This window comes from Callorhinus ursinus, unplaced genomic scaffold (assembly GCF_003265705.2).
Source record: "Callorhinus ursinus isolate GAN/ISIS: 27379988/994484 unplaced genomic scaffold, GSC_fseal_2.0 scaffold45, whole genome shotgun sequence".
NCBI classification, from domain to species: Eukaryota; Metazoa; Chordata; class Mammalia; order Carnivora; family Otariidae; genus Callorhinus; species Callorhinus ursinus.
In genome coordinates, this window is record NW_027397107.1 from 1,489,027 (window position 1) to 1,502,853 (window position 13,827).

The 13,827-nt window shown below is 55.6% G+C and overlaps 2 protein-coding genes across 7 annotated transcripts in view; one reads left to right on the plus strand and one right to left on the minus strand.

Moving 5' to 3' along the window:
- Positions 1 to 2,973, plus strand: part of FAH (fumarylacetoacetate hydrolase) — a 25,863-nt gene extending 22,890 nt beyond the window's left edge. Inside the window, exon 14 of one of the 2 annotated variants that reach the window (XM_073882168.1) lies at positions 2,685 to 2,973. In XM_073882168.1, the coding sequence (XP_073738269.1) occupies positions 2,685 to 2,845 (161 nt within the window). In that variant the 3' untranslated portion in view covers positions 2,846 to 2,973. The remainder of the gene's footprint in view (positions 1 to 2,684) is intronic. The other variant, XM_025893298.2, reaches the window with a different exon arrangement.
- Positions 2,974 to 10,717: 7,744 nt separating this feature from the next.
- CTXND1 (cortexin domain containing 1) overlaps positions 10,718 to 13,827 on the minus strand; it is a 65,430-nt gene continuing 62,320 nt past the window's right edge. For all 5 annotated transcript variants that reach the window (XM_073882172.1, XM_073882174.1, XM_073882169.1 and 2 more), the window contains one exon: positions 10,718 to 13,827. This exon is cut by the window's right edge and continues 599 nt beyond it. The gene's annotated coding sequence lies outside the window, so the exon portion shown is untranslated.

Below are 13,827 nucleotides of genomic sequence, written 5' to 3' on the forward strand. Positions count from 1 at the left end.
TGGTCCTCTCCGTGGCTGTGGTCCTCTCTGTGCTCGTGGTCCTCTCCATGGTTGTGGTCCTCCACGTGGTTGGTCCTCTCCGTGCTCGTGGTCCTCTCCGTGGCTGTGGTCCTCTCCATGGTTGTGGTCCTCTCCCTGGTCGTGGTCCTCTCCATGGTCATGGTCCTCTCCGTGGTCGTGGTCCTCTCCGTGGTCGTGGTCCTCTCCATGGTCATGGTCCTCTCCGTGGTCGTGGTCCTCTCCGTGGCTGTGGTCCTCTCCATGGTCGTGGTCCTCTCCGTGGTCGTGGTCCTCTCCGTGGTCGTGGTCCTCTCCGTGGTCATGGTCCTCTCCGTGGTCGTGGTCCTCTCCGTGGTCGTGGTCCTCTCCGTGGCTGTGGTCCTCTCCATGGTCGTGGTCCTCTCCGTGGTCGTGGTCCTCTCCATGGTTGTGGTCCTCTCCATGGTCGTGGTCCTCTCCATGGTCATGGTCCTCTCCGTGGCTGTGGTCCTCTCTGTGCTCGTGGTCCTCTCCGTGGCTGTGGTCCTCTCCATGGTCATGGTCCTCTCCGTGGCTGTGGTCCTCTCTGTGCTCGTGGTCCTCTCCATGGTTGTGGTCCTCCACGTGGTTGGTCCTCTCCGTGCTCGTGGTCCTCTCCGTGGCTGTGGTCCTCTCCATGGTTGTGGTCCTCTCCGTGGTCGTGGTCCTCTCCATGGTCATGGTCCTCTCCGTGGTCGTGGTCCTCTCCGTGGCTGTGGTCCTCTCCATGGTCATGGTCCTCTCCGTGGTCATGGTCCTCTCCGTGGTCGTGGTCCTCTCCATGGTCATGGTCCTCTCCATGGTCGTGGTCCTCTCCGTGGTCGTGGTCCTCTCCATGGTCGTGGTCCTCTCCGTGGTCGTGGTCCTCTCCGTGGTCGTGGTTCTCTCCGTGGTCGTGGTTCTCTCCGTGGTCGTGGTTCTCTCCGTGGTCGTGGTCCTCTCCGTGGTCATGGTCGTCTCCATGCTCGTGGTCCTCTCTGTGGCTTGTGGTCCTCTCCATGGTCATGGTCCTCTCCATGGTCGTGGTCCGCTCCGTGGCTATGGTCCTCTCCATGGTCATGGTCCTCTCCATGGTCGTGGTCCTCTCCGTGGTCGTGGTTCTCTCCGTGTGCATGGTCCTCTCTGTGCTCATGGCCATCTCTGTGGCCAGTCTTACTTCCAGGGTTTCTGTGGTGCTTGCGGACCCGGTGCAGGCCCTCGGCCTTCGTTGAGCGCCTGGAGCATCGAGCCCCGAAGTGTTTTCGGAAGTACTGGCTGGGGCGGGAGCTGGGATGGGAGAGGACGGAATTCTGGCTTCGGCTCCCTGTCCCTGCCCCGGGGCCCCCACCTAACCGTTCCAGGCCAGGCAGCGGTCCAGGGCCGGGGGCAGAGCGCACTCCTGTCTCAGGCCTCACGTGTCACCGCGGCGCCAGAGCCGCAGTCGGTGGGGGAAGGATGCGAGAGGCTGATCCTGGTGGTTTGTGCGTGCCTTGCTCGGGAAGGAGCTCTGGGGGCCGGGCAGAGACACTCCGGGAGAGGCAGTCCTCGGGTCCACAGGGTGAATGTTGGCACGAGAGGAGGACAATGGGAATAGGTTGGTGGAATTCTCCAGAGCCAGGATGGAGGATTACAATTGGGCGGGAGAAGAGGTGTGGGTTACATATTAACAAAGAGATAAAGAAGAGGGACTTTCACGGAACTCCGGGGAGTGGGTGCAGGTGAGACCCCCTGCGGGCACCTGTGGGCGGGAGCGCGAGCGTGGTGGGGGCAGGAGGGGGGAGCCCGGGCTGCTGAGTGCGGTGCCTTCACCGGCCACCACCCCGCGGGGCACCGGGCCCTGCTGAGCGGCCCTCGGCCTCTGTGGCCCTGTCCCCATTGCCGTCCTGCTGATGCCACCCCTCACCTGCTCTGGCCTCCATGAGGCCTGGGGCCCCGGGGGAGCAATGCCATCTGAGGGGCCTGCGCCGAGGCCTGACAAGTCTGCGCATTTCCATCCGCCTTCTCTCTCGGGCCACCCCCGGGCTCTTTAAGACCTACCTTAACTGTCACTGTCTTGCCGGAAACTCCTCCGTGAGCCTCAGTGGCCTCAGAATAAGGCTCAAAGTCCTTAACAGGGTTCCTCCGAGCTCTCTGTAAGCAGCCTCTGCGGGGCCCAAGCGGCGGCTTCGCGGAACGAACGCAACACACACACCCCTTGCCTGGGCCTCCATGCCCGCGCAATGCCATTCCCTTGGTGCACTCCTGGCGAACTCCTATCCCCCCTTCAAATCCCAGCCCAGGTGCTCCCACCTTCCTGCTCCGGCTCCTCTGCGCTGGCCTCTTGGAGCCGTGCACACGGCGCCCTCTGACTCCAGACGGGCCAGGCCCGCCCGCTAGCCAGAACCCCCCACCCCGCCTTTCCCTCAGCCTGTAGAAGTGGAATCAGAGGCTGAAGTTCACGTTGGTTGAACATTAGGCATTTGTGGAACTCAGGCACTGTGGGCTCTGCGAATTAGCAGACCTGGGCTTTGAACCCAAGCCCACTCGGGGAGGGGTGACCCCCGTCAGGAAAGCCGTGGAGCCCGTGCTTCCGAGGGCCCCTGACGGCAGGACGTGCCTGGAGTCCCTCTCAGCGCCCCCATGGCTCTGCTCAGCTTCTGGGGACGGTGGTTCTTCTGTTCCAAATACGTCTTCGTCATTCCTTGTAGGGTCTGGTGGACTGGGCTCGGGCTATGCTTCCCGCGAGCCCGGCAGCCTCGTGACCAACCCCGTGTCCTTCTCCGTCCCAGGCCACTGCCAGGGGGACGGGTACCGCATCGGCTTTGGCCAGTGTGCTGGAAAAGTGCTGCCTGCCCTCTTGCCCGCGTGATCTTCTCTGCGTGGCTGGACGTGAGGAGCTCCCCGCCCCCGCCTGGGGCGTCAGCGGCCGCCTGTGGGGCTGTGGGCCTGGCTCTTCATCAGGGGTAAATAAAGCCGGTGTGCTCGGCCTTCACGCTCCATGCCCCGTGCCGTCTCCGTGTGTGAGGTCCACTCGCGTTCTTGATTTGATCCAGAGGGTCCTTGAGAGACACTCACTTGTTTCCTTGTTCTTACGAGTGGTGCTCATCACACGTCCTTCCCATCACACATCCCGGCCCTCCCAGCGTTCCCTGGAGTGTGGGAAGAGTGCAGCACCTACACCAGTTAGGATCCCCAGAGGAACAGAAACGAGAGGATATGTATGTATAGAGAGAGATTTATTGTAAGGAATTGGCTTGTGATTGTGGAGCCTGGCAAATCCAAAATTTGCAGGGTGGGCCGGTAGGCTGGAGACCCAGGGAAGAGTTGCAGTTTGAGTCTGAAGGTGGTGTGCTGCGGAATTCCCTCCTCCTCTGGGGAGATCAGGCCTTTTTCTTGTAAGGCCTTCAACTGATTAGATGAGGCCCACCCACATTTTGGAAGGTAATCTGCTTTACTCAAAGTCCACTCACTCAAATGTTAATCTCATCTGAAAAATGCCTCCACAGCAGCATCTAGACTGATGTTGGACCAAACATGTGGGTATCGTGGCCCAGCCAAGTTGACACATAAAGTCATCACAGCACCCCACATGTCCTTGGGGGCTGACTCGTGGGGGTACATGAGGTGCGGACTTGGTCCACGGGCACTGTGGCTGTCTCGGCACATTGTAAGTGTTGGGTGGAGCCCCCAGGTTGTGGGCACAGACACCTGAACTGTGAGAGGGCAGAAAGGGGGCCAAGGGGGCTCACTTTGCTTCCCTTGTAAGCCCATGAGAATCAGGAGAGTGAGCCCTACCCACGGCAGACAAGCAGCCCCAGCCCCAGCCTGGTTCCTGGTCCCCACGGTGACTTCTCTGGACCTGGTGGACCACAGCAGAGCCTGGGAGCAGGACCAAGCATGCAGAGCCTGTCCGTCAGATCATGCCATCCATTCATTCCTGAAATCTTTGTCGAGTCCCCTGTGTCCAACACTGTTCTGAGCACAAGAGATGCTGCAGAGCACAGAGTAGCCCAGCCTCGGCCCTTGTGGTGCTCACTTGCCAGCGGGAGGCAGACAGACTAAATAAGTAAAGGGACAAGGAAAAGACAGACCGCGTGTAAGGTAGCGATGAGGTCTCCGGAGCACTGGGGGACATGGGTGTTACTATAAGCAGGGTGGTCAGGGAAGGCTTATGTCTTAGATTCTTAGTGCTTTCCTGCCAGGCAGCCGGAGGGAGGCAGCCAGCTGGATGGCTATCTACAGAGAGAATGCTCCAGGTAGAGGGAGTAGTCAGGGCAAAAAAGCCCCAAGGATGGGACATCGAGGAGGCTAATATTTCTCCCATGAAAGCATTCCAGGGCCGGGAAGTCTGGAGTTTGTAAGGTGACGTCACAGTGTCATGGAGAGCCCACAGTGCTCATCCTCAGCATGTGGTTTTCATCCTCAAGGCCGCCTCATGGTACCAAAGGCTGCTGGAGCTCCAGCAACTATGCCCAAATTCCAGGCCTGCAGAAAAAAGAAATCAAGAGGTTTGGGGCGTGGTGGAGAGGATAGAAGCACCTCCTTCCGGCTGAGTTATGTCACTTTAAGCAGCCTCCCTGGGAGTTCCACATCACACTTTTCACCCGATTTCATCGCCAAGAACTTAGTCACAAGACCACACCTCATTGTGAGGGAGTCTGCGGATGCAGTCTTTAGCTGAATGCATGGTTTCTTCAGTTGAAACCAGAGCTCAATGGCTAAAGAAGAGGAGGGGAATGGATACTGGGGGGCCGCTGGTGGTCTCTGTAGCCCGCAGGGAGGCCTCACGCTCGGAGGTGGACCTGCTCTCACGCAGTTGACTCTTTCATGGAGCCGAGCCCTGGGCCATAGTCTCCAATCGTTGCTGATTTCAGTGGAAATCCTGTATAGCTCAGATGGCGGGGGGTGGGGGCTGGGGGGGGGACTCCCCCCCCGACCCCCACCATCTAGATAAGATTGATCCAAATACTTTCTGAATTTGAAAAGCCAGACCCTTCCTGCGGATTTCTCTGCATTTCCGGGGGCTTGTGTTCCCAGGGTCACCTCTGTTCTGTCGGCTGCGCCGGCATCCTGTTCTCCACCCTGTGTTCGAGGTTGTTCCTTTAGTCCTGTCTCCTGGCATCAGTTGGCATGGGGTATTCATCCTTCTTTGCCTTGGAGGCCTGACGTCACTGTGGCTGAACACCTGCTATACACGGAAGAGCATTCCCGGAGGTCTCCGGCTCACGGACAAAGGCCATTTAAAATCAGTATTCATGCACTTGGCCCCGCTGGTGCCGGGGAATGCTGGTATCAGCTATGGAGACCACGCATTTATCCCCTGGCCATGCACTCACTGTGCTTCTGGGGGTGGGTGGTGCGGGAAAATCTGCTGGATGGGGCTGCAGAGCCCAGCACACAGGGCAGGCGATGCTGGCCGTCATCCGAGCCCCGGACGCATCCACCAGCCAGAGCAGGAGGTCTCAGCCTGGACACCTCCTCGGCCTGCAGCCCCCCTGCTCCCCAGGCTCCAGGAATGCCCGGGCGGCCCCAGATGACCAGTGAATGAGTGGTCTATGCTTTGGGAGCCGAGCTTATTGAAAGGACAAGAAATACACAAAAATGGCATTCGTGGCCTTTGTTTGACAGTGGTCTGTCATGAACTAGAGGCCTTTTGAAACCGTGGACGGAGTTCGCAGATTTGGTGGCTATAGTCCGAGGATGAGGCTAGCCTCAGGCCAAGACCAGATTTGGGGGGACAAGGGAGCTTTAGGATTTTAAGTACCATATTGATTTTACATCAAAGATTCCTGACGCAAAATGGATCTCAAAAGTGGCTATATTTTTTTTTTCTTTCTTTAGTTTGGAAGCGTATGTTTTTAGCGCCCTCAGGAAAAATGAACGTGACAGGGTTGCCTTCCAAAGCATGAGTCTGTCTCTTGTATCTGCCCCTTTCCTGCCCCCTCGGCAGGACCCTGGGCCTGGGGGAGAGGCGGGAAGGACCCAGAGGAGCCACTGATCTATGGGAGAAGGCAGGGAGTGGGTGCTTCTTGCAGATTCTGCTGTTTTGTTTGTTTGGTTCGGTTTTTCATGGTCTCAGAGACTAAGACTGGGGCCAGGATTATTCAGGGACTGTGCCAACAACACACCCAAGAGCTGGAGTCTGCCTTCTCCAGAGGCTAAGCTCCCGAGGGCAGAGTTAGCTGCAGCTCGAGGAAGGTTCTCCATGACCTGGCACAGTGCCTACCCAGCACAGAGTAGGCACTCGGCATATATTTGCTTAATGAATGAGTATCTGGGGGATCACTGCGGACAGGCTTATGTCGCATTCCTAGGCCCGCCCGTAAGCCAGGAGACACCTGGAGACCCACTTCTGCCTCCGTGTTTAAGAGGTGTAAGTCAGGCTACATACTTAAAGACATCCTGTTCCTCCGGCCTCGAGGTATGTTTTCATAATGACAACACAAAAATAGTTGCAGAGCCATCTCTGGTTTCTGTATGCTTGAAAATTGGCAAGACATCAAGCATAGCAATTTGCTTATTTTTCTTTTTTTAATTGAAGTATAATTAACATACAGGGTTCTATTAGTTTTAGGCGTAGAGTGTAGAGATTCAGCATACACCACCCGTGCGCATCACGGCGAGTCCCTGTTGATCCCCCGCTTCTGGGGCACCTCTCCTCCCCTCGCCGCCCCTCTGACCATCAGTCTGTTCTCATATCAAACATAACAGTTCAATCACTGCGCGTGAGCAGCGCCGGGCGGGGGCAGTTTGGGATGAGCGTTAAAGACGTACAAATTCATGAGTTCTGTAAATATTTTTAAATAAAATTTTTAAAATTTAAAATTTATCATTCTTGCCTGAATTTCATTAGAATCACTAATTATTGTGTCATAATCAAGCTTTTGACATAACTTGGGTTTTACTGAGAGACTAAATGATTAGAAACTAAAGTGAATTATACTCAAAATGTACAAAATGTAAATAGTCTCACAAAACTCTGACGTTTAAAATTTGCAAAATAAAATTTATTTTATATGCATTTTTCAGTTATTTTTCTTTGATAATATTCAAAATCTCCATTAAAATTAAAGGCAAGATACAAATTATAATTGAAGAATATTAACATTGCATATCAAAGTTATCTAAATCAAGCTGAAATGTTTAAATTTATTTTAAAAAAATTTAAATCCTTTTACACACTTTTCATAAACATAAAACGATTTGCAATCCTAGTGTTCAGTGTCCGTCCAGTTGCCACAGTAAATAATTAGTATCACCCTTCCTGTGTCATGATGAGGCCTAACGTATCTATAAATTAATATGAACGCATTAATACTGCAAAATGTGCCCTAATTGCCACGTGTGGCTCTTGTGACTACGAGACTAATCTGTGTCTCCAGAAGCACAAACTGGACAAAGAGCAAGAAAACAGATGTTTGGTGCGGCTGCAAAATGCTTCTGGTGTGGGCCTGAGTCCGTTGCATCGTGCTGGGGTATTGAACCAGCTGACACACCATCTTTCCTTTACCCACTTTCTCTTCACCGCTGCCCTGGCTCCCTACGGCAGGGGAGGGACGGGCCCACCTCCCGCGGTGGCCGTGACCCACCACAGACCCGCGTTTATTTGGACGCGGAGCGGGCGTGGGGAGAGGCTGCACCTGGGGCCCGGCCAGTGTCACTCATGGGAGGGGCACCTGAAGCGCTGGTCGCTACACCAGGCGGACCGTCGAGGGACAGAGGAGCCCCTGTGACCCTTACGTGAATGTGTGCTTGTCTGTCATGTTGCTGGGCCCCCCAAAGCATGAGTCCCGGGCAAGGACACCCCTACCCAGGATCAAGGGCAGGACTGCTGCCGTGCCTCCCTTTCTGGGCCCCTACGTTGTCTCTGACATTTTTTGTGCGACAAAGAGGCTTGTTCCCTTCACCATCTGAGAGTGGCATTCCTGAGACGGACTCCAAAACTTCGAGCCTCGAGGGCGACACTTCTCTCCGGCCGGCAGATTCTCGTACGGTGGTTGGAACTTTGCCCTTGAGGCACGGTTTGTGTGCAAACCCTGTCACACGGGAGCTGCTCACAAATGTGGGCGGCGTTGTCCTCGCCCAGTGCCCTGCTTCACGGCTCAACACCAAGCTCCCCTCCCAAATCAGAGGCGCACTTGATCTGCTCACAGGATGTTCCTTACAGCACTGCTGATGGAGCCCAGGCTCCAGCCTCCTGGGCGCCCAGTCCCTTAGCCTCTGGCCACGGTTCCGAGCCCCCTCTCTACCTACAGGGTGAAGTCTGACGTCTCCCCACTTCATGGGCTAACTGATGTGCCCTGGGGGTGGCTTATCATATGCAGGTGGATTATTTGGGGGGGGTGTCGACGAGCTGCTTCCCTGTGTGGTCAGGCTGAAGGGTTCCCAGTTCCGTTGTCCGTCTTGACTATGTGTGTCAGGCAAGAAGACACTCTTTCTCTTGGAGAAAGGAATACAGCAGGACTTAGCCAGGGTCCCCTGGCTTTGGTGCAGCCGCTGGAGAGAGAGAGAGAGAGAGAGAGAGAGAGAGAGAGGACCAAACTGCCTAAGAAGCCCAAGGGGCATCGAGGACGGCTACTCCAGTCCTCTTTCCCAAATATTTAAGTTAGAAAATCGGTTTTGGTGCACTAGCTGGGCCACGCCTCAGCTCTGTTGTCAAGGAAGAACACCCAGGGCCCAGTGCAGGTGATGCTCCGTTTGTCTCCCTGCATCTGTTCTCCATCCTTCTCTGCCCGGCTGCCTCCCGGGAGGCTGGCCTCTGTGAATGACGTCACCCAGGCTCACGGCCTCCAGCTTCTGGTTGAGATTGGGCAGTGGAGGCTCAGGCAGAGAGTGGAAGGCAGGAGGAGAAAAGCCAGGAGTATTTGTTCTCCTCACTCCTTCCCTTCTGGGCCACCGTTTTAGGGTGGCTGTGTCCTGCTGGGTCCCTCTACTGTGGCTCATGGCTCCTGTGGGCAGCATGGCCCCCACCCCCCAAGCAAGGAGTGGCGATGGCTTCCCATCGTCATCGATCCTGGGTTATTCACCAGCCCTTGCTGGTTCTCTTAAACCTATCTGTGCTTCTGATAATAGTCCCTGAATTAAGCCGTCTTCAATGAATCTTTTGAGCACGCAAAGGAATGTCTGGAATGATGTCTGGAATTTCCCTGGAATATTGCAGAGGGAGGAGTCTGAGGGCTCAGGGAGATGGGACTGTTGGAGTGAGTCCATTCTGTGCGACTGACGGGTCCAATCACCCCGAAACCAACCTCCCTGCAGGGCCCTGAGGCCAATTCCATCACAAAGGCATTAAGAATGCATTAGTAAGGGTGGGGGTCCCCAGCATGCTTGAAGAACTCTCCTTCAGTTCGGAGACAGTGTTGAGAGATGAGGTTCCCAGATGTCAGCGGTAATAATGGGGTCCCACGGACTGGAAGGGGCCAAGGTGGTACAGGAGACCCAATGGTACAAGGAGTGTCTGTGGCAGACAGGGATACCGTGTGGAGCTTCTAACCATCCCCAGCAGGAGAATCAGAATGCTGGCCCAACTGGAGAAGATTCAGGAAGAGAAGATTCAGGGCCATCTTGGGTAGATGTATGCGGAAGGACGTCTTTGAAAAGGTCTTAAATGTGAAGATATTCATGTGCCAACGAAATGCCCATCAGAAGACATCCACACGGAGAAGGCTCTCGATAATCAGGTGGGGATGTCGGCCCCTTCCCTTATCCACTCTGGTGCTTGCTCAGTGGCACCAGGAACACAGTGGCCACAGTGGAAGACATGGAGGCTGTATATGGGTCCAACAGTGCAGGCTCTCCCTCTCTGAGCCTCATCTGTTTCCATCATTTCTAGACATGCAACCTGCCAATGAGTGAGGCCAATCTTCAGCCCCAGGTAGGACACCATTCCCCAGGAGTGGGCTGTGGGAACAGGCCAGCCACTTGGGGGTGGGTTGATTACACGGGACCCGTTCGATCATGGAGGGTGGTGGGAAGAGCTTCAGATTCTGGATATGGACTTGCCGCCCCTGCCTCCCCAGCATTTGTAGGGTTCATTCATCTCCATGCATCTCAGCAACATGACCTTCCGCTGAAGGAAGTGGAGCAGTGGGGGCTCATAGTGTGGCCACTGGGTCTCCCCTTTTGACCCGGGGGCGGAGAAGGGGATCACTGCACTGTCCAAGGGATCTATCCCAACAGCCATTGAGAAGTGGGGGTGCCGCTACAGAGGGGGGGCAGGGAGCAAGGAGGACTGGTTCTGGAACCCAGAAGGTTCACCGGGGAGCCTCTCATTACTCCCCATCCCACACCCCCCAGTGACGCCGATGTTACCCATCCTGAGACCGTAGTTGGAGCAGCGCTATCCTAGGGCACCTGTTCTCTCCGAGCAGAATGTGCAGCTTGTCGACCACCGTGGGTGGCAGGGCCGGTCTTCAACAGGGAGACCGCGGGGCACGGAACCACACCAGTGGACACAGCGGGCGTGGCGATTCTCTCCAGCTGGTGTTTGGAAGCACGGCCAGCTCCTTCTAGATGGGGCCGGCCTCTGGACCTCGGGGACGAGGTTATGGGCAAGGGAGACCTGGGCCTTTCAATTCCATAAAACCTCGGTAGACATCTGAGCGACTAGTTGGAAAAAATAAAACAGAGATGTTGGGAATTGATGCTCCAGGCTGGGGAAGCGCGTGCCCTGTTTCTCCCACTGGCTTCTCGGGGGCCATCGTCTGACGGCCTGTGTGTGTGCCCTACTTGTCCCTTTCCAGATTGCGTTCCCTCCCATGGCCCGCGTCCAGATGCCTTTATTGTCCCCAAATACTACTGCCGCAGAATGGACTGGGGAGCAGACTCTGCTGAGGGTCTGGAGGGACCTGGGGGAGCTGAGCAGAGCACAGGGCAGGTGACAGCCCGAAGTGGCCACTGGACACCACGATCTGGAAAATCCTCCGCCCTTTCTCCGAAGTGGGGACTTTCTGGTCGTCTTTTCCCTTAAGTCTTGGACTGTGGCCAGCTTCACAGACCTCTCTCTCTCTCGCTGAATGCTTTCACTTCCTCCCCGCCAGCTTCCAGTCTTCAAAAATTCTGTTCATTTCTTTCGCTGGACAGTTTCTCTCTCCCTCCACACCCCAAACCACATCTCGACTAGCCAGGAGCTGGCTAAGAGGCTCTGATCACAGAAGCCTACCTCCTCATCCTGAGCAGCACAGTGCAACAAAAGAAGCTCCAGATTCCCTTTCATATGATCAGATGCTACATGCGTCTTAGGTGGAGGGGCTGGGGCTTAAGTACTTATTCCCCACTGTCCTGAGCCAGCTCCCAGGGTCCATCACATCTGTCTTTATCTTTCTTTTGTCTCATGGTGCATGTACAATCGGGAAAATGAAAGCAACCGAGTACTTAATAATAGGAGTCCAGATAACTGTGTACACGCGCTAGACGGCACATCTCGTGGCCGCTCAAATGATAAAGAGGAAGACTGTGGCAGAAACATGCTCATGAGGTGATGTTAAGAGGGAATATGATTTTCAGTTATGTAAGTGATGACATTTATAAAAGAATGGATCTTGCATTTGGACAAGGATTAGAAGGGAGCGTATGGGTACACAATGAAAATCACTGTTTTGCTGGAGGCTTGGATGGGGTGTGATTTTTTTATTTTTCATCTTTTCTGAAATGTTATTTCCCCTTGCCACCAAAAAAAACAAAAAACAAAAAACAAAAAACACCAGTCCAGAGATAGGGTGGGAAACATCAGCAGATCTAAGTGTGGAAAAGAATGAAGTGGGAGCATGGGATCCCCAGGGCCGTGCTTCTCAAACTTCAGTGCACTCACCAGCCGCTTGGTGACTCTCACCAGCAGATTCCCGGGTGCCATCCCCAGAGATGCAGACCCTGGAAGTCTGGACCGGGCCCAGCATCCTGGAATTCCAGCGAGCTCCTCACCATTGCAGATGTGACCCTAGGGCACCTTTCACCCCTGAGAATTCCAGAGTATCTCCTGGTGAGGTCTTCCGGACCTCCTCCTATTCTTGGGATCTGTTACTAACTGGGGCTGGTTCTGATTTCCATCATAAATCCACGCTGATGGGTTTTCACGGAAGTGCTGGGGGTCTTGGAGGCAGGCTGCAGAGCCAAGGCTGCTGGGCCTGAGGCGATGCACAAGGTCCTTGCTCTAGATCCTTGCTCCATCCAGAGTCTCCAGTGCCTCTCGGTTCACTGCCCTTGTTAGCTACCCCTTTGTGCATCCCACATAGTGCGTGTGCATGTGTGTGTGTTGGGGGGGGGCGGACAGCTGGACAGGCCCTGGAACGTCCCTAAACAGCTGTGGCCTAGTTCACTTGTAGGGGTCACCTAGTGGTGACAGTGCTTTGGAAACCCATTGCCCAGGTGCCTGGGTTGGAGTGGGACCCAGGGCTGGGATGCAGGCGACGGGAAGGGAGCGTTGCCCTTCTTCACAGGTGCGGGTCTCTCCTGATGGGGATGGCAGGCCATGCCTCGGAGGGAGGGGCTTCTAGCGTAACTTCATACCATGTGTGGTTCAACACATGACAACGACAGTGATGTAAATGAATAGACCATATCCCTTGAGGTCCGGTGCCGGGAGAAGTTGCTGTGAGGATCCCTCCGACCAGGGGTCCTGGCTGGGAGATTTGGCCCAAGAAGTGGCCCTGGAAGGTTGAGGCAAGTCCAGGGTTCCAGGCTCTGGCGGGGGGATCCCACAACCTGCCCCTTCTGGCTCAGACCCCTGGCTTCTCCTGGGGGGGGGGGGAGTCAAGGAAGGACACTGATGTCGGCCCATGTTCCTTTCATTCCATCCTCACAACAACCTTGTGAGGTAGATATGGTTCCCTCATGCCACAGAGGAGGGAATTGGGGCTCAGAGAGGCTAAGGAGTTATTGGGGTGATACAGCAGGAAGTAGAGGAGCTGGGACTTGGGACTGGCGCTGTGGGCCCCGTGTTCTTGCTGCAAGGTCACAGATGGAGGTGATGGGGAAGGAGGGAGGCCCCGACAACAGTCACTATCGGCAACCTGTTCCTTGCCCCCCACTAGCCCCCTCCTGTTCTTTCAGCCGCGGGAGCCTCGCACCAAAGAGAGCAAGGCTTTTCCTCCCCGTTGTGACATGAGGGGACCGAGGCACGCAGAGGTGGCGGGACTTGCTCACGGCCACACAGTTGCTGGGTGACTGAGGACGAGACCCAGGGCTCCCAGGCCAGTGGTCCCCCTACGGAGTGTGCACGCCCAAGAGCCGACAGCATGGGATAACGTCGTGCGCAGGGGAGTCAGCAAACAGATTTAATGGTGCCGCCGAAGCCCACGCTGATGGAGCCCAGACCTCCCGCCCCGCTGGAGCACTCTGCGGCCGCTCCCACCACGGGCTGTGACGGGACAGGAAGGGGTCCATGCTCTACTGCGAGGCGGGGCAACATCGTCCCTACGGTATGCATGTGACCGATTAAAAAGAGATGTGTAAAAAAAAAAAGCCTGGGAGAAATATATCAAAACGGCGGCTTTGGGGAGGTGGGATTCTAAGTGTCATTTTTTCCCCCTTCCTTCTATTTTTCTGTATGTTCCCAAATTCCCAAAATGCCCATTTCATTTATGACAGAAAAAATAGACCCCTCTATGTTTTAGTTTAAAAAAAAAAAATAACTGCTGGGAAGCAGGCCTGTGCCCTGCGTGAAGGTTGGGTGAGGCCCCTTGCATCGGCCTTCACCTTCGCCTTCACTTTCGCCCTCGCCCCACTGCGGCCCAGCGGCCGGCCGGGGCGGGGGCGCACGTGTGTGCCGGGCATGGGGCACGTGTGCCGGGGATGGGGCACGTGTGTGCTGGGCATGGGGCACGTGTGTGCCGGGGCGGGGGCGCACGTGTGTGC